At 38.1% G+C, this 19,576-nt stretch overlaps 1 protein-coding gene across 3 annotated transcripts; it reads right to left on the bottom strand.

The window, feature by feature from the left end:
* Positions 1-6,135: 6,135 nt before the first annotated feature.
* Positions 6,136-19,149, bottom strand: LOC120132991 (mediator of RNA polymerase II transcription subunit 12-like). Of its 3 annotated transcripts, XR_005517060.1 has the most exons (14): positions 19,029-19,149; positions 17,079-17,245; positions 16,558-16,617; positions 15,742-15,847; positions 14,994-15,062; positions 14,799-14,852; positions 14,568-14,675; positions 14,284-14,433; positions 13,834-14,178; positions 11,329-13,700; positions 8,315-10,897; positions 7,365-7,617; positions 6,606-7,120; positions 6,136-6,439 (listed from the first exon to the last, which is right to left on the bottom strand). XR_005517060.1 is itself a non-coding variant. In XM_039149662.1 (13 exons), exons 2-13 carry the CDS (start codon positions 17,201-17,203, stop codon positions 6,668-6,670), a joined length of 6,678 nt encoding a protein of 2,225 aa, XP_039005593.1. In that variant the 5' UTR covers positions 17,204-17,245; positions 19,029-19,149; the 3' UTR covers positions 6,519-6,667. The 3 variants fall into 3 exon arrangements, 2 of the variants coding, with proteins under 2 accessions (XP_039005593.1, XP_039005594.1); XM_039149662.1 differs by lacking the exon at positions 6,136-6,439 and having other exon boundaries at positions 6,519-7,120; XM_039149663.1 differs by lacking the exon at positions 6,136-6,439 and having other exon boundaries at positions 6,519-7,120; positions 17,079-17,269; positions 19,029-19,137.
* Positions 19,150-19,576: the final 427 nt, after the last annotated feature.

The following is a 19,576-nucleotide window of genomic DNA, read 5'->3' on the forward strand; positions in this document are numbered from 1 at the left end:
TCGGATTGCCGAGCCAGTTAAGCTTTCCTGAAAGCAGTGTATCAACAATTGATCGTCCCCTATGTATCCGGTCATCTTCCTACAAAACATTGTGATATGTGCAGAGGGGCACCTGGTACCATCAAACTTTTCAAAGTCAGGAACTTTAAACTTTGGAGGCAAGACCAGATCAGGAACTAGACTTAACTCCTTTGCGTCAAATCCATAGACATTGGTATCTTCTTTCATGGCTCTGACCTCTCTTTCTAACTGCTTCCATTTCTCTTCCAGCAGATTGTTTTGGTCCTTCTTGGCTTCTTCATCAAGGTCCGGAACTTGATGATATTGATGTTCTTCCTGATATGAACTAGATCCAGGATGTACGTTAACAGAAGTACCGACTGGATTAATGTGCACCTTCCCGACATGAACAGGGGTCACTTGAACGTTCTGAGATTGTTCTGGGGTTAACCCTGGATGATGAAGTGGGTCCTCAGTTACACCTTCTGGCATAGGGCTTTTCCCATGTTCTGGATTTCTTCCTTCCAACATACCCGCAAACTTAGCAAACATCTTCTTTTGGGCATTCATCATATCTTCTTGCATTTTCTTGATATTATCTTGTAACTCCAACTGAGCCTTCTCAATTTGGGCAAGTTTGTCTTCCATAACTTTCTTCCTGGTTCTGTAGATATGCTTGGGATTTTCCAGTATTACTCTGTCACAGAGTCATTTTGTTATCGCTGATATTTATTAATGAATATGAAATATATGATTATGAATGAATAAAATGCGATGCAAAAACTAAATGCATTAAAAATACAGGGTGTTGATCCTGGAACGACTCCTTAGAACAACTCTTTATATTAGAACGACGTTCAATTACAAAGTTGAAACATATCACAAATAAATTTGCACCATCTCTCCTATTTCTTGTACGTGTGCTAGTAACTCTACAATCTTCTGATTTTCTTCAGCCTCTGGATCCAGTTCTTCAGTTACATCAGCAGCTTCCTCAGATAGAATGACCAAATATTGAGCTATTCCTCGCGCGTGTTCTAGGTAACAAGCAATAAAATCCTCTCTTTGCTTAACTCTCGCCTGAGCTCGCTCCCATCGAAAACGCCATTGTATATCCCCCTCATAGGAAACTATCGATAGCTCACTTGCTTGCCTCTGAAACTCTTGAACCATGGCTTCAAGCTCGCTCACTTGTCTCTTCAAACTTTCAACCTCCCCACGGCTCGAGCTACCTTCCCCGCTTCGGTATCGTCATAATGCAGTCTCTAAACTTGAAATTTTCCCCTTCAACTTCTCATTCTAGGCTTGACTCTCTTGTAACCGCTGCTCTAAAGAATCATTTTCCTTCGATAAAATCTTAACTTGGTGCCTGCTTTGCTTGAGCTCTTCTTGACTCTCTCCGGCTACTCTTTTGAGGCTCGCCACCTCTTGCCTCAATTCGACAGACTTACTCGAGCTAGAACCTACTTGAGCTTTTACCATTCGCTGATAAGTTGACTGAAGATCGTCAAAGTCTAGCCGAAGTTGCTTCTCTACTTTTTCAATTCGATCTGCTCTACTCTTCTGAATGTCAATCTCCAATCCTTTTTGATACACTTCATCTTCTAGCTTCTGCAAAGTCATTCTCCATTGTTTCTGTTCTGCTTCGAAATCGTGCTTGGCTAACTCTAATGGAGATAGCACCACTCTCAACTGTTCCTCCACCGGCTGAATATTTTCAGGATTCACCATCGGGATATTGTCATTTACTCGACCGCTTCTCCACTGCTCGTACTCTTGAGACAACTCGAGATCATAGGTAAACAAATTCACGCGACGAGTTTGCTTCCAGGCCTCAGCAACCCCTTTAACTTTACCCTTATACTGATCTCCTTTGAATGCAAAATCCGACCCTACCAAGTCCCATGTGGCTGGAATGAACTGCCTTGACCCATACTGTCTGGAAACTAGTAGCGGTGCATACCCAACAGAACCCCATATACCTGGCAAAGGAACCCAATCTCGCTCTCCACATCGGTAAAGTATATCCGAAGAAGTATTCCACGAAACTCGCCACAAAATATCTCCATCTCTGATATCCTTGAAGATGACCATCCATTTTTCTTCAGTGAAACCCCCAGGCCACTCTTTAGAAAGAAAATCTTTCAAAGGCGAAAACCCCTCTAGAAACACTCGTCCTGGTGCTCTTTCAACATGTTTAAAATGATTCAGAATCCACACTAGCAGCAAAGGCGCACATCCTATTAAGCGTCATTCTCCCTCGCGCCTACAAGAACTCAAAGACCGGAACGTCTCAGCTAGAATAGCTGGAACAGGATCCACGTGCTTGTCTAATCTTTCAAACAGGTCAACAACTGATACGTCTACATATCCTAGCACTTTTGGAAAAATAACAAGCCCATAAATCCCTAAAGCAAACAAGTCAAGCTTCTTTCTCTTATCAGGATGATGAGCAATTACTTCTTTCAGAGCAGCCCAAGAGATGCACTCACTGTCTCCCTTCTTCTTAATGTTTCTGACTACCCAATCTTCACTCATTCCGGTCATCAATAGTAATTTTTTCTTAAATGAAGAAGTGACTGGCAACTTGGTATATATTCTATCTATCTGGGACCTCGGACAACGGCCCAATGCTTGATACTCCTCTATTGTTGGTGTCAGATCTACTCTACCAAATGTGAAACAGCTATAAGCCGGGTTCCAGAACTGTGCCAATGCTCTAAACAGATTTCGTCAATAGAAACATCCAGAAGATAAGGAATATCGCCGTACAACTGATAAAACATCTCCTTATCGGCTACTGTCCATCTTCCCCATATCTCCTTTAGCTCACTTAGATCATTCTGACGCACGTTGATGTGAGTGTAACCAAATAACTCTGACACATATCCAGGCATCACGCTGTCCCCATTGGTCAATTGGGACTGTTCCGACCACCTCAAAAAATCTGCGTTGTCTTCAACATCTTTCTGAGCCGTTCGTTCCATATTACTGGCCTTCTATATGGACATCGATCCCAAATCAACACATGCAATGCAAAACAGAAAAGAAACAAGGCAAAAACAACAAAAGATCGGTTAGTAAACATGAAACAATTAATTCAGGATAATAATTTGTTCAAAAATCCTACCCACATATGTTGACTACCCCATCATGCTTTATCAGATCCTACCCAACATGATATCTACCCCCATGCTTTGTTATCCACAAAAAGAAATCCTAACCTCATGATATCTAATTCGCATGCTTATTCAGAAAATAAACCTAACCGCATGATATCTAGTTCGCATGCTTGTTCGAAAAATAAACCTAACCGCATGATATCTAGTTCGCAAGCATTTATTCGAAAAATGAAAATAAATGACTCAAAAAAGCTTTTCCTTGTGTACCCTCCTCGCGGGATTCTTAAGATTCGGGTTTGGTTCAACCTAAGTTCAGGCTCTACGTTCACTATATGCTGAGTTAGGTTCTAAAGTAATAGGTTCTCGAATTGTCCTTGTCGGTGCCCCATTGGGCTGCCGAACCCTCAATCCTGACCCATCACATGCTTTAGGGGATCGAGTTCAATTTCGAGGGAACACACCTCCTTATGTCCATGCGGAGGTGATTACCATCACGAGGACCATAAGGCGTGAGCTCCAGGAGCGATCCACTATCCCATGCGGAGGTGAAAACCACACGAGGGCATAGTCTCTCACTCCTACTTAAATAGGACGGAGCGGGGTTTTAGCTCATGTTATGACAATGCAGCTGTGCAGTGTGTGAGGAAAAGCGAAAAAACAAACAATAAAAACACTCAAAATCAATTCCCAAAACACACAATTATTCTGAAATCATTAGCAAACAGATCAGTACAACTATTTAGTTGTCAATCAAATTAAATTAAAGAAATCAAAATACAAACAAAACTTATTAAAAACCAAACAAGGGATCAAAAATCAAATTAAAACGAATTTGTAATTTTCAACTGCAAAGACAATTAATTAATCGACTATCGGCTTGACTCTCTAAAAAAAATTCCCCAACGGAGTCGCCAAGCTGTCGAAACGATTTTTTTCTGAAAGGTGAAAAGGTGAGATTTTAAAACCCACATTAATTTTTAATTTACCTCTTTCAACTGATTTTTAATTTAAAAACAAATGCGATTTAAAAACCTCTCGTTTCGAAAAATTTTGAATTTCCTTTACGATCGAAAAAAAAATACAGTTCAAAGAGTCGCCACCAATCTTTGATTAGGGTGTGATTAAGCACCCAAAATTGTTTGTTATTTTAAATAAAAATTAATTTTTATTAAAACAACAAATTAAGGTCTGCGTTGCCAAAATCCGAGTTCGGGAGTCAATTACGTGTGGGGAAGGATTAGCACCCCCACAACGCCCTAAATCGGTACCTAGTCGATTAATTAACGTCTTTGCAATGAACTTTACAAATTCAAATTTATTTTGATTTTTGATCTCATAAAATAAAATGTAAATTTAAAACATTCAAAAGCACTCAAATAAATTAAATTAAAATTACCGAATCGTTTTAGAAAGATAAAGAATGTTCGATTATTTACAAATATCGAGACCAGATTTTAAAAGTTATAACAACCTTTTCTCGATAAATTTAAATAAACGAACATTTCCTTTTCTTTCGTTCCCAAATTTTAGGTGATGAATCAATTTTTTTATTTCACTTTTGGGATACACTTTTAATTTAAAATGATCAAAACGGCCCTCTAATCAGTTAAGACATGCCACTCAAGACAATTTTAAATTAAAAGGGTATTACCCTTAGTCCGATTATGTAATATGTCGAGTTATGCTAATGAGGTTACCATGCAATTCATGTAAAAATGTCATATGATCACATATAAATTAAAGATTACACAAAGAGCTATCATGCAAAGTAACAAATTCATACAAAAATTATATACACCTATTAATAATATAATATATAAGTTAAACACATGTGATATAGGATACATAGAAATAGTGTATAATATAATAGCTAAAGCATATTCAATATAAATATGTATATAATACTTACGAACAATTGTTCCAATAAAAACATGCATTACATAATAATTAAAACATATTCAATGTAAACACATATAACACTAACGAACTAATGTTCAAATAATATAAAAAACACAACTCCGTAATTTAAACGTGAAAACATGCAATTTCTGAGGGACTAAAATTCTGATTTTACTAAACAAATTTGATGGCCAAAAATTAATTATCCCAACAATTTTAACATAGAATCTAATCCCAATTGAATAAATCTGGCGCCTCTCACTTCTCTACAATCTCTCCCTGCCTCTTTTCTTCCTCGCATCGCAACACACACAAAAAAACAAGGTTCCTCACCGGCCACCAATCCTTGGTCGTGAATCAATCTTCAACCACTCCTATGACCACTACAACCGGCGGTCCGGTGACCCAAACTGACGAACCCGAACCCCTTTACAACTCCAGCCTCACCTTCTCTTCATTTTGTTTTTCACCCGACACCAAAGCCTAGTTCTCTCGACCGATTCCTCCTAAGTACTAACACTGATGAGGGTTCAACACAAAGGTAAAAGATCTTCACTCTCTCTTTCTCTCTTTATTGTTTTGATTTGAACATATAAAAATACGGAAAACGAAAGATTAAAATTGATACCTTTGAAAACTTCTCTTTCCCGTTGTTGTATTGCTATACACTTTGGATGATGATTGATGATTTGTTCTTGTATTTTTTGTTTTGGTGCTTGAAACCTTGTTGATTCAGATGGCCCTCGTTTTTCTAATATGCTGTTTCTTAGCAAGCTTTCAAACCTATTTCGTTTTTTTTGTTTACAATCGACGAAGATACAAAAATTTGTTTTTTTTCTCTTGAATGTTCTGGAGATCATTTACAATACGCTCTCCTTTTCTTTTTTTCTTCCCCCCCTTTTCCTTGTTTTCAGTCCTTTGTTCTGTTAATTCTTGCTAATGGTTCCTGCCCCCTCTCGTTTCAAAACTGAGCCCCCTTATTCTCCTGTGCTCTCTCCTCCCACGTTTTCAGTGGTTAATTTCCAGTAAAAACTGACCCTCCCCCACTTTGTTTTGGTTAACTCCCAATAATCATTTTTTTCGGTTTTCCCGGACTTCACGTGGACTGGCTTAGATGATAATGTTGTTGGGTCATTGGGCTTGAACTGGGTCGCTGAATTGGGCCTCCAACTGTTCTGCTTCGGGCTGCTCTGCTTCGGGTCTGCTCTGACTTAGCCCCGGACAGAAACGAGCATCTACACAAGGCACTACAAGATTGATAAGCAAAGGAATAACTCCATGTAATTCTTGCGATATTATACCTGATCAATTGGTATAACTGAAGCTATGACAATTATCTCTATATATACAACAAAGCCTCCGAACCGCAGCTATGAGTACACGGCCCAGACATAGTGGGGATTTAAATGACGGTAAATCTGCAATGCCAAAATACATGGCCTACATCAGAGCACATCATGACATTCTTTCACAAGGATTCCAGCATGCCCACCCAAACGTGTGAAGAACCAAAATCCTCCCTCCACTATCAAACATGGGACAGGCAAAGACCAATATGCACAACAAATAACACACTATATTTACCTGTTGTGACTTGTGAGGGGCCTTGTGAACCTTAAAAGGCCGAATTTAAAAATAACCTAAAATCAGCTGTCATCATCCACAGCGCTAATATATGACAGGTCTATCCGTCTCACTCTTACAGCACCCTTTAGCCAACTTGAGGCTCGAAGATTAGCACGGTCACTGCTGCCAATGGCTGCAGTGCTACTGGAAGACTGACCTGATCCTGCTCCATCTTCCAAAAGTGTCCATGGGTCAATTTCCATATCATTCTCCTGCAGTAATGGCATTGATTTGGATTTTCCTGACATATTATTTGCAATCCGTGCCAATGCAACCTGTCTCTGAGGGGCATTCGTAGTTCCAGTGGAAGATCCAGGAATAGAGATGCTGGGTTGAAGCGAACTAAGAGCACCAATAGGAACAGAAGGTGGGTGGCAGGAGATCGTACTGCGAAGAGAAGGAAATAATATTGGCATTGCCGCTTGAATTTGCCATCTAATCATCTCAGGCAATTGCATAGAATCTAATTCGTTCTGCATCCACAGGAAAAGATGGTAACACTTTTGAGAGGCAAAACCAATTGAAAATAAACCAACCAAGACATTCCGTAAATTTAAGTATACGAGGATGCACGTCTCATTAACAAACACCTCATAACCACATATCCACACATTACTTTCTTTACCTCCAGAACTCTCAAAAGCCCAAATAATAATTTATTTTTATACCAAAACAAGCAGCAGTAGATTCAATCAGAAAAATGATAAAAGATCAGACCTGCAAACCCTCCACTGATTCACGGTCAAATCCAGAAAAATCCTTGGCATCCTTCGACTTTAGCCAACTAGGTCTGCAACTGCTTAACAATCCATGCAGAATTAACAATAAGCGGTCAAAAAGACCATCTCCAGACATTTCTGAGGATACAACAGATGGCACCAGTTCCCCATCCTCATACACAACCCTACTTCCAAGCAGTCGAAGTATTACAGAGGCAAGCATATGCCTCATGCTTCGTGCTGACGGTTCCCTGGAAAATAGAACAAACCTTGGTAACTAGTTTATCAAATACTTGAAATAAGACTAAAGATTTCATGAAAATGATGCACCTGGACTACTCAACAACCATTAATATAAATAAGGATGAAAAAATTGCTACCAGAGGATGGCCAAAAGTCAATGAATTCACCAAAATAGTGTAAACAATGCAAAAAGATCTCTTTCGATTTAAGAATTTTATGAATTAGAAATTAAAAAACAATTTCTGCGTCCAAAGAGTGGCAAGTCACTGAAATAAAAATTTATTACTCTGAAAAGCTAAGGCAAGCAATGATGAAGTAATTTAAAAAAGAGTTGGTATTACAGATAGATAACACAGAGTTAAAGCTAATTTCTGAGATCACTTTCAACAGAATTAATGAAATTAGAAGGCTTCAGCTGAGATTGAGATAAGATTAACACAAATAACAATGGGGAATTTGTAAAGAAAATAAGTAAACCAGTATCTATTCATTTCCAGCAGAAAGATGCATGTACTACAAGATAACCACAACAAGACATTAAACAAACAAAATGACAGAACCCCATGAAAAGAATTCAGAGCAACAAGAAAATATGCTTGGAAAACCAAAAAAAAAGTCTCACAAAGCAGTAGGCATAGAAACTGATCATGCTTATTTAAAGTGGAATAAAATGAAACAAAGGGGAAAATAGTTCATATTATTTACCCATCTGCACATATTATTGGCAGTAATCTCACAATAAACTGCAACCTCAATGACAGAGAAGCTTGCAAAGCTGCAGGGGAAGGAGGTGCAGACTCCACAGGTGCCGGTGCCCGTCTAGCCAACCTAGGACTAGCACCTCTTGTACCTTTGCGATTATTAATTTTATTAGTAGAGCCTTCGATTCCAGAAGCAGCAGCACCAGTCTGCTTGCTTACACCATGAGTAACAGAGTTTATCTGTTGCTCAATGGTGTTAAACTGCTTTATCAAATCACTTGCAAATATATTATACGAGTCAATAGAGCTTTGGTTTATGCAGGGAAGAACCAATTCAATGAAAGCCTTCTCCGTTACATGCTGCTGGCTGATACTGGAACCTTCAACATCCACTTGAGTGGACCCTTTTATACATCCCTTTGTCTCCATACCCTCCTGAATGACTTCACCTTCCTCAAGAGAGGTGACTTCAGACTTTTTCTTTTCTCCACTGTTAGTCACAAGATCAACACCAGAATAAGACCATCCCCAAGGCTTCCAGAACTGTTTCTTTGTAGAAAGGTTTTTAGTTTCAGCAATGTTACTGAGTCGTTGCCTGACAGTTTTCCGCCCCAAAAGAACATCTGGGCCTCCTAAGAACCATTTAGCCTGCATCAACATTGAATCCTCTAATGATCTCCCAAAAAGATTAATCACCTCTGAGAAAAGGGGAGCAGCATCAGGTCTGACCAACAATCTAGTGAGGATAATCTCAATGAAAACTTTTTCACTCTCAGAAGGTGAGGCTCTTTCAGAGCTAGATGAGGAAGAGTGAATAGCATCCACCAAGGACATGTCATGGTTCTCCATCTTATCAATAAGAGCTTGTTCATTTAAAAGAAGCCTTAACTCAACCCACTGCCAATGAAATTTAGCAGGTTGCAGATTGTCCAAGGCACGAACAAGTTTATCCAAAAGCTTAGATCCAGTCTCTGCATGCAGAGCTTTAGATTCACCGTGTCTAGAAAACCTATTCCCATCATCCTGTGTAAATGCAGAAGGCATTTTACAATCAATTATTGCATTTAGAAAGAGCCTTGCACGAAGAGGGACAAAGGCCACGGGTTTCAAATGCATGTCCAAACCATTCAACTCTAGCAAGGCAGCAAACTCAGCATCAGTAGTATCTGCGGCTACAATATCATAAAGTCCACGAGTATCCCTCATACAAACATCTCGAAAAGGTATGTGTTTTATGGCATCTCCAATGGCCATTGTTAAAGACTGATACAATTGATGTATATCTTCACGACTTGCAATGTTACTATTCAAAATGAATCTCTTCCATATCACAAATGCAAATATTGCATAAGCTGGTGGAAACACCAAATTAATCGGGAGCATTCTTTGCATCCTTGAAAGAGCTAAAACAGAATGTTCACCCAAGAGTTCCAAAACTAGTCCATCACAAACAGTTCTGCAGTTCCCAACAAATAGCCGAAACCAGTGAACATATACTTCAACTGAGTTGTCCACCTTAAAAGCCCCAACAGATAGAGCATTACCATTAGAAATGGTTTTTGTGCTCCTAACAAATTGAACAACATCCAAACCTTCCTTTAATCTTAAGACAGTTACCATTCTCTCCAAGCTAATAACTCCATGAATAATAGCTCCAATGACAAGGGCAGAAATAGCTGCCATTTTGGTAGTTCTCCCAAAAGTTGTATTGGCAGAACCGTGGGAATTGTCACTAGATATGTTTGGATTAGAATCATGAGAATCAGGAGCTAACTGAAACTGACCAAGAGAGGCCTTTGCTAAAGCAGAAGAAGCTTCTGTTGCAAGAGCTATCTCAAATGCTTGGCTTTTGCGCTCTCCAAGAGCTTCCTTCAGCAGGCATAGACATATTAAATGAATGTGCACTATGCGCTTAGCAAAATTCAAGGAATTCATAGGTGGCTGATAATTTGAATAATTGCCACCGCCAGTAAAATCAGGTATATTTGCTAGTGTGGGTCCAACATTACTAACAATGGCAGAAACAGCAGAGGACACCAAACCTGGGTCCCCTTCTTTTAAAGCACCACCAGTCTGCCTAAAACAGTCCATTAGTCCCATTATGATTTGTTGAGCTACTTGATAATCATCATCCCCTTTTTCAGTGGCAGGGCTTTTCGGTGCATTGGCTGCAAAATGTTTTCTCTCTTTACCTAAGATATAGCGCAAGACATCATCAATATGACGCTGAACCATATCTTTCATGCTTAAACCCACTCTAGATAACCGCCCAACAGTTATCCTCTTACAGCAATAATCATCAGGATCTTCAGTCCCTGATGGAACTCCAAGTGGAAATCCAAACTCTCCCTCTGTTCGTCCAGATTCAAGTTCAGACAAAAGTCTTTTATCACAAGTCCCCTTGAAATTCTTCTCCCATTCAATTACACTGGCAATGTTGCCATACCTCTTCAACAAATAACGAAAAAAAACTAGGGTTCCGGAACCTGTAATTCTTCTATTAGTGGCCATAAAAGCTGAAACACGACTCATTGTGGCAGACAGAGCTTCAGCCACAAGATCTGCGGCAATAAGTATGTTCTCATACCTGAACAAAATTCATAATTAAGCATGTAAGACAAAAATATGCAGGTCATGAAACATAGACAGCAATGACAATGTTTAGCCATGATGAGTGCAGTGGTTCAATAGTCCAATATTGAGCAATAAAAATAACTTTCAGGGAAGAAAAATAAGTATTCAGTTCCAACCCAGACACCCAAAAATGCATCATTAAACTGTTTCATTAATTCTAATAAGCATTCACAAACAAACTCAGAATAGTTTTGCTTTTAAAAAATGGGGAAGAAAGGGGGAAAAGAGGCTAAAAATACTGTTAAAGATCAAGAAACAGTAAGTGCATCAAACCATACTGCAACATAACGGACACTAACAAAGAACCAACCCAGAGAAGCACAAATTTGATAGCCAGGTATGATTTGCATGAAAAAATTAATCAAAATAAGAGAATGATTTCACCTTCGGAGAGATGATAAAAGATATGCCTCTCCTACTTCACAAGTGTGGTTTTCCACATTCCTGGGCACTGCTAGAATGTTCCTCCCACCATGAATGGTAGGACTCGGATTACTAATAGCTTTAGGCAGCAACCAAAGGAGAAACTTGACAGCTGAAACTGAATCACAAGAAACATCCAGTAGATACAGAATGGACGATAGCTCATCCTCACCAAGCTTCCACCTTAAGGGACTCTTCTCATCAGCTGCAACAAACGGCCGGCCATACTGGCCAACCTTGGCGACAGATTTTTCAGACTCTTCAACAAGCTGCCTAACTACAGATAGCAACCAAGAAGTGACAATCCTCTTCTCTACAAAGTGAAGCTGCTTTAAACCCTTCGCAACTAAAAGAATATCTCCATGATGGGTTGTTTCGGTCACATCATCTGGCTTCAAAATTTTCACCTCATTTCTATGATGTGGACAGCTAATATTGTTATCACATACGTGACTTGTCGATGCTCCCTGGCTATCTTCAATTCTAGAAGCAGCTAACTGAGCAAGAGACTGAGTTTTACGGACAAGCTTTTGCCTAATACGAGACACTTGCTTTGTTGTCTTAAGCAGAGGGTCAACTGTGGAAGACTCCAAGACTTTGGGCCCCTTTCTCACCCACCAACTATCTTCATCATCTGATGGAATTGATGAAGATACTTGAAGACAAGAACTCTTATCCTCGATTAATTTCTGTCTTTTTACCTTTTTACAGTCTTCACACACAGGTGTACCTTCAAATAAATCCATCTTGTTGTATGTTGACTCGATAGATCTTTTGATACTCCCTTGAGACTCATCCACTCCTCTATCTGCAGAAGTAAAAGATAAACTAGGAAATTGCAGCAAAACTGAGATGGAAGCCTTCAGTTCTTCAAGGTTCACTTCTCTCCTGAAAGTCTTTGAGGCCTGAACAGTTTTCCTCTGATCACAGGAAACTTGGGAAGCAACATCTCTTCCTGAGGTAGAATGATAGTTTTGCTTCTTAGCTGGTACATGAGAATCGCTTGTACTGTTATTTGAATCAAAAAAAAGTTCATGAAGGACAAGACGACGCTCGTTTGTGTAAATATTCATAGCCTCAAGCAGTTCTGAGCCCTCAGCAATTCTTGCTTCTTCCAAAGCATCAACCATAAACTGCCCTGGGAGCTGCTTCAAGATTCGTTGGTGTCTCTTCCTTGTGTTCAGGTCAGCCATTGGTCCATTTGTATCAATAATTCCACAAACTATCAGCTGCCTTACATATGCCTGAGGATAAAAAATTCCAGAGCGTATGAGTTCCAATACAAAAAGCTGAAGACGCTTGCTACCTTCTCCTTTATGCCCATCATGCTGATCGATCCAGCAGACAATAATATCATGCAGAGGACCTGGACTGTTAAATATATCAGAAGAGTTACTTGTTCTACCATTCACACCTTTTCCATTGCTTTTAGCTTCATGTGTATTTCCCAACAAATCCTTGATGGAATAGCTCTTCTGCTGACTGTTCTTTCTTGATGCCCTTCCCTTCTTGTGCTGTTTCTGCAGCTCTTTCATCTTCAGCTTCAAAAGTTGAATTGCAAGAAATATTTGTGAAAAATCTTTCCTACCAGTGAACTTCATGTCACAGGGTGGACCAAATCGGAAATCTCTGTAATCACAAGTTGCCCACTCACAAAGGAAAAAAACTGAGCAAATCAATGACAAATTCACAGTCTGAAGCCATTTTAGCGATGATCTTAAGCATGGACTGACTGCTGCTACCCAACCTTCGCCAACTGCTCCATCATAAAGATCGGTGAAGGTCTGTTTATAAGCATCTATCAGATCTCCTTGCAAAAGGGCTTTATCCAGTGTCTGCACAACTTTTGCTACACTTTGGCTAGGATATCCAGAACTTGCGCCTTTAGCAAGATTATCGGCACGTTTCCGGATGGTGGAAACAACATGGTTAAATGACAAGGATTGGTATTGAGAGTCAAACCCTTTACCTTTGACAACATATGCATCTGCCGAATAAATTTTTATTTTCTCAGCATCGTCTGAGAACTTGGATAAAAAACCATCACTCGATGAATGTGAGATCACACAAGTTGGTAAGGGAAAGCAATCTAAAGCAACAAATGTATCTGGCACAGCCTGTATCAAATAGCGAAGCATCTCAACAAGTGCAGATATTGTGTAGGCTCTCTGGGAGTTATCAACCAAATCAGATCCACCTGGAGAAGGCTCGCGAATGAAGCGAATAGCTACACCCACAAGATTGCGTACATACGTCAGACATAAAATGATGGTTTCCAGAACTCCATAAATGATAGGCAATAGCAACTGCAGAGTCTCAAGCAATTCTTTTTCCTGGAAGAGCACAAATAAATAATCAGAAACAGAAAATGATCATAAGCTCGTAAATTATTTTCTATATGAACAAACCTCCCAGCACAGTAGAAAAATTATATGTAATGAGGATAGAATACAACAAATACAATACCTGCAGTTGATTCAGAACCCAATCAATGATAAGTGAAGGATGAACCAATCCTTCTGCATGATGCCACTGCAAGAGCCGCACTACATACAACCACTTAAAGTGAAGGGTCAGTTCACCACCTTCAGTAATTGCTGGTCCCAGATCACTCCTATGGTGCAAAGACCCAGTATAAACCACTTGTGGAAATCGATCTCTATCATGTTGAGCAGAATGAGAATTATTTAGCGAAAAAAAATCGTCCAAAAGATACTGCATGTAATCAATAACATCTTTCGTCCAGAGCTCCGTGCGCGATAATTGAGATCTATCAGGTGATCCAGAAGAAATTGCAGCGCCAGAACGAACCTGCAAAAGATGACCATTAATCCGCTGCCTTCCAATATTATGAGTAACAGCAGGCTATTACAGAATGCATGATTGGATCGTACGAATAAATTAAGACTATTGTACCTGATTAAGATATGTTATTTTGATAAACCAAGTTGCTCTCAGCAATGGAACATTATTCCTGATAAGAACCTCTATTAGTGTTCTTTTCTTATACCCTTGAGGAACTTGATCAGCCAAAGAACACAAAGGTTTGTGTTGCAGTGATAAGCCCTGACAAAACATAACATAACAAGTCATTGAGTTCATGCATAAAGTAAGCGTTAGACTTTCACCAAGTTCAATGAAGTCAAAAAAAATTAAAACTAGAGACTTATGTACAACCAACTTGGGGGCTATGAACTTACCTCAATCCATTTTTTCTTGAAATCTTCATTGCATGGCCTTTGTTCAGGGAAAACCACTGGTTTACTTAACAGTGAACCAGAAAGAGAAACACCATAAACCTGGCCAGCCTGGTAAGAACAAAATATAGTTCTTTAGAAAGGATGCAAAAGAGAGGGGGGCGGGGACACAATAAACAAACAAGTAAAAAGAAGCAGATAAGTTAATAAATTTGAAAAGAACATATGTATCACCTTCCTCTTTTGAGCACGCGATTCATTGATAGCCCTTAGACACTTTCTGATTGCCTGCAAATAAGAGGAAGGTATTAAAAGTTAAAGAACTGACAATTACATTGCATAGAAAAACCCTTTTTGAGTCGATAAGTTAATTATGCATTCTTATAAAGGTCTGCTTGATGACCACAGTATCCCAATAAAGTGACTTACATCTCTGCATTTCAGAACAACTGGCTTCGTAAAAACCTGAACCTGAGTCGATGAAGTCTCTTTCAAATCCTGAAAAGATGACAGTGCCATGTTAAACAAGAAAAAGGATGGTAATAAAAGAACCTGACTAGAAATAGTTAACTTCTTGGAATTATCTTAAAAATTTTCAGATTTAAAATCCATACAGCTTTAACAGATTGCTATGTTGTTATATAAGCAAGAAGTCAAAACAGCCCTCACACAGATACTATTGGATTTCAATCTCAGATAAGCACAGATGTTAAATAAAAACAAATCAAACGCCATCATCGGGAAGAAGAAAGTAATGTTTGACAGAGACTGCGACACCAAAATGAGAATCTTGTGCTAGGAGCATATGCATCGGATATAAGTTCCCAAACCATAAGAAAATTTTGCACACTAGAAAAATATGGTTTCATCCGATTCCTATAAAGTAAATGAGATTAATATGGAATATACACTTGAACTTCAATTAAGAATATCAAATAAACAAAAAAATCATTATCCAAGCTTTTCATGTTTACAGAGACCCAATTACAATCATTTTTAACTCAGGCTCAAAAACAGTTGTTCAAAGTGTACATATATAAATATATGCGACTTCAATTCATATGGATCGGTAAAGTGAACATAGTTACAATCACTTGCATGCAGAACAAAATCCACATACAGCTGTTGCAGCAAAACAAAAAGAGGTAATGAATCTTAATCAATCATAAGATTATACCTCCAGTCCATCAATAGTCTCCTTATATCCCTGGTGCACATTTTCTCTAGTGAGGGTCTCCTCGGGACAATTTTGAGTATGAGGATGAAAATCAGGGGGGGCGAGTCTGAAAACGGATAAAAATTAGTACACAAGATGTCCAATAACTTAAGAAGATGAACTTTAATCCTATGTTTGAATTGGAGTAAAACAAGGTAAGGACAGAAGTAGGTTTCTCTTGTTTTTATATTTAAGCAGGGGAAAGTGAAAGGAGTTGAATCTCCCTTACTTCCCCTTGAAACCCTTCATTTTTATTTATGCCAATCAGGGAGGAAAGATTTGGAAAGTAATATAAGTTCTTTAAGATATAATATACTTTTTCTATCGTTTTAATCACCTACATAATTCATTTTATAAAAAAGATATAATTGAAAAAGCCATTATTATGAACAATTTTTTCCTTTCTGTTGTTTAACCAAACAAAGGTTGTGAGAGTTCCTTTCCTTTCCCTTATTAACTTTAACTATTAGAATATACACAGGAATCATTTCCTTTTCTTAACCTTCCTTCCTTTCCTTAAATTTCATTTTTTTCCTTTATAATTATTTATCAAACCAATTGGACCATAAACTTAGTCAGCTTCCAACCCATAATATAAAGCAACAAAAAGTAACATACAACCTAAAAAGATGACCTAAGTCATATCAGTGCGACAATCAACTGTGTTAGCTATTACAAAGCAATTATAAGCAACATATAACCTTATTCTGAGGAATTACTAAATCATTCTGCATAAATACAATTAACACAACAATTCAGTTCAATTGCATAAATTACCTGGAATTCAGAGGTTCCTTGTCACACTTCAACTTGTAGGGAGCTAACTGAGAATGCCACCTACAAAAATAAAAATAAGGAGATTGGGTAGGAAAAATGTGTACTTCCCCCAAGTAGACAGCTTCACAACTCTAAAAAATGTCAAGGATAAATATGTTGAGGGAGGGGGAGAGAGAGAGTCTTATTCAGTGTGGAAAATATTTTTTTCAGAGAACACACAAATAATTTGTTAAAACAAGAAAGGTGACCAACAACATGATGCAGCGTACACACAATCACAGAGTCAGAAAAAAAGGGAACAAAATACTCACTACAAGACTTAGAAAAATTAATTCCAAATTGAAGTGTTCTTGTAAGTATGAGCAGAATATTCTAAAAAATGTGGCCATTGATTGAAATTTCATATAAAGAAAAATATCCTAATATATAATCAAACACAGATTTTGGAATCAATAAATGAAATCAATTCAAGAAAACAAGTATCAGTGAACAGAACATAAAGCATCAAGTTACTTTTTTACCTAGAATTCAATGAAAATTTGGATGGTACTGAAGATGAGTCAGCCCGGGAAGTATCCCTAGCTGTGGCTCCTCCTATACTGTTATTAACTGCACTACTGCAGCCGGCAGCATGATATCTTTGCATTTCTCCTAACTATCAGCGGCATACTTCTTCCAGAATCAAATCCTAAGAAAAAATGTTAAAGTAAAACTGCAACATGTAAATGAGGGGAAAAAGGAAAAGGAAATCAGAACCACCATAGAAAGCATTGAAAAGAAAATTGAGAAAGAACAGATTCAATGGGTGTGCCACCTCAAACATGAAACGCACACATTACTCTGACCTGCCAGGAAATTGAACGAGCATCACATCTAGAAGGAAATTTCATTTGTGTTTATAGAGAAGAAAAGCAAAGCCACTGTCGATAAAATAAATCACAATGATTATCAGACTCCGTTAATCAAGGAGGAGGTTTGTGATGAGGTCTGTTATTCCTATCAAAAAAATGTACTCTTCTCCTCCTTTCAATGGCTGTCGTGAGGTACATTCATCACTAGTAAGGTACATTCAGTGAGGTGAATTCCAAGAGCGTGCAATGGGGAGGCAGACAATCTAGCTAAGAGTGGGATAGGTTGATTGTTCGGAGTCAACTATGGTTTTCTATTCTACTGTGAAGGTTTTTATGGCAGGGGGTGTTTTTAAGTTTTATGTACTGTAAAGGCTTTTATGCCAGGGGATGTTTTTAAGTTTTATGTACTGTTATTGCTGTAATGGTTGTATCTTATGTAATTTTTCCATTAGTAATAAAATTAAAGGCACTCTTTTCCTCCTTCCGCTGATTAAGGAGCTTATTATCAAGCTCCTTAATCAAGAAGGGGGTTTTTAACGAGGCCTTTCATTCCTATCAAAAAAAAAATCACAATTTTATTCACTAAAGCAGTTTTTTGAAACTAAGCATGAATAATTTTAAAAAAATCACACCTTCGGTCAAACTTAAGTCAGAGTGCCAATGCTAAGAAGCAATGTCGGAAAATTATAAAAATAATAAACAATAGAGTACCAACCCTCAAAAAGGAAAATAAATAAAATGGGCTGTATAATTCAAATTTCAGAGATTCTAAGTGATATAGTTGTGAACATTTCTTCCATTGAATGCTTAACAAAACATGACCTAACAGTGACTCGGTGACCAATTAACAAGTAGTACATAAGTTGAACCACAGACCATGACATGACAACTAAGGAAATAGTCATTTCTAGATCTTCTTCACGTGAACAAAACAATTTAGCTGCAAAAATCTAAACATTATATCATTAAACTTGATAACTTTGTTCTACGAAGAACAGATCCAATAAATTTACAACGCTATTTCACACCATTAGTTTAGACAATATAAGAATTGTCTTCAAGTCACACAAACACAATTCCAATCAAAACTATAAAACTCTTAGCATGTTCCAATAATCGTTAAAATTTTAAACTTAAGGTAAAATAAATCAACTCCCAGCAGCTTGAAATGCTGACCAGGAAGGCAAACTCAAAAGCCGCATAGCAAAACAACAGCATTAAGCAACCAAATGGCGTTGATCTATTAAAATAAACCAAGAGGAACAATCAAAATGTGTTAACATTCAAAATGCTTCCCTCCCCAGGTGACTGACTCAATCCAGTTTACCATCAAAGCATACAATAAATAACTAAAAACTTACAGTTTTGATTCAGAAGTGAACCAAATCTACTGCATCAAGCAAGCACCCAACATTGAACCATACGCAAGCAACGTTCTTTACATGCCAAAAAGCTAAAAATTAGAAACCAAATCTTCAGTCTAAGACAGCGGGAAACAAAAATTCCAATATCACAATACAAGAACTAAGGTTTATGCGAGCTAAAAAAAGATTGGCCCTATCCATCTTTTCGTAAAATAATGTAAATGAGACAAGATTAAACGAGGAACAAGAAACGTACTAGGAAGATTGAGATTGCACGCAAAGAAAGGAAGCCTACCTCTGGTTTTAAAAAAAATAGGGATTTCGAAGCAGAAAAGGGGGTGAAATCTAGAGAGAGAAAGTAAAGGGAAACAAAAAAGAAGGAATAAAGAGAGGGATAGAGAGGAATTCGAAGGAGGGAAGGGTGTGGGGGGCTTTGACTATTTGTTTTTCTTTTTTTAAGCTTACGCTGGTCAGTGTGATTACGATTTTTTTTTTATAGCTTTGGCAATTGCCCTTCTGTTTTCTTGCTTTGCTCTCGAATAATTTTTTAAAAAAAAGCACTATATTTTAATTGTTTTTGTGTTTGATTTCCCATTTTATCCTCAAATCGTTTGTTATTCTTATCTACCTTCCTCGGGAAGATGAGGAGCGGCCGCGGGGGATATAATAGGAAATTAATTGTTTTAAAGTGTTGAGTAAGTGAATTTTAACCGGCGTTGAGTTGAGAGCTTTGGCGTGGCATACTTTTCAAAGTTTGGGTTTAAATAGGATGGCCCAAGGTAATATTTGTCTTTCATTAACTTA

This window comes from Hibiscus syriacus, unplaced genomic scaffold (assembly GCF_006381635.1).
Source record: "Hibiscus syriacus cultivar Baekdansim isolate YM2019G1 unplaced genomic scaffold, ASM638163v2 tig00110570_pilon, whole genome shotgun sequence".
Classification (NCBI taxonomy): Eukaryota; Viridiplantae; Streptophyta; class Magnoliopsida; order Malvales; family Malvaceae; genus Hibiscus; species Hibiscus syriacus.

Coding starts and splice junctions, on each gene's coding strand:
- LOC120132991 (XM_039149662.1), bottom strand. CDS start 17,203: ATGCAAAGATATCATGCTGCCGGCTGCAGTAGTGCAGTTAATAACAGT. Junction 15,063..15,741: donor AGACTATTGATGGACTGGAG/GTATAATCTTAT, acceptor TCATCTTTTCAG/GATTTGAAAGAGACTTCATC. Junction 13,701..13,833: donor GGGTTCTGAATCAACTGCAG/GTATTGTATTTG, acceptor GTGCTCTTCCAG/GAAAAAGAATTGCTTGAGAC.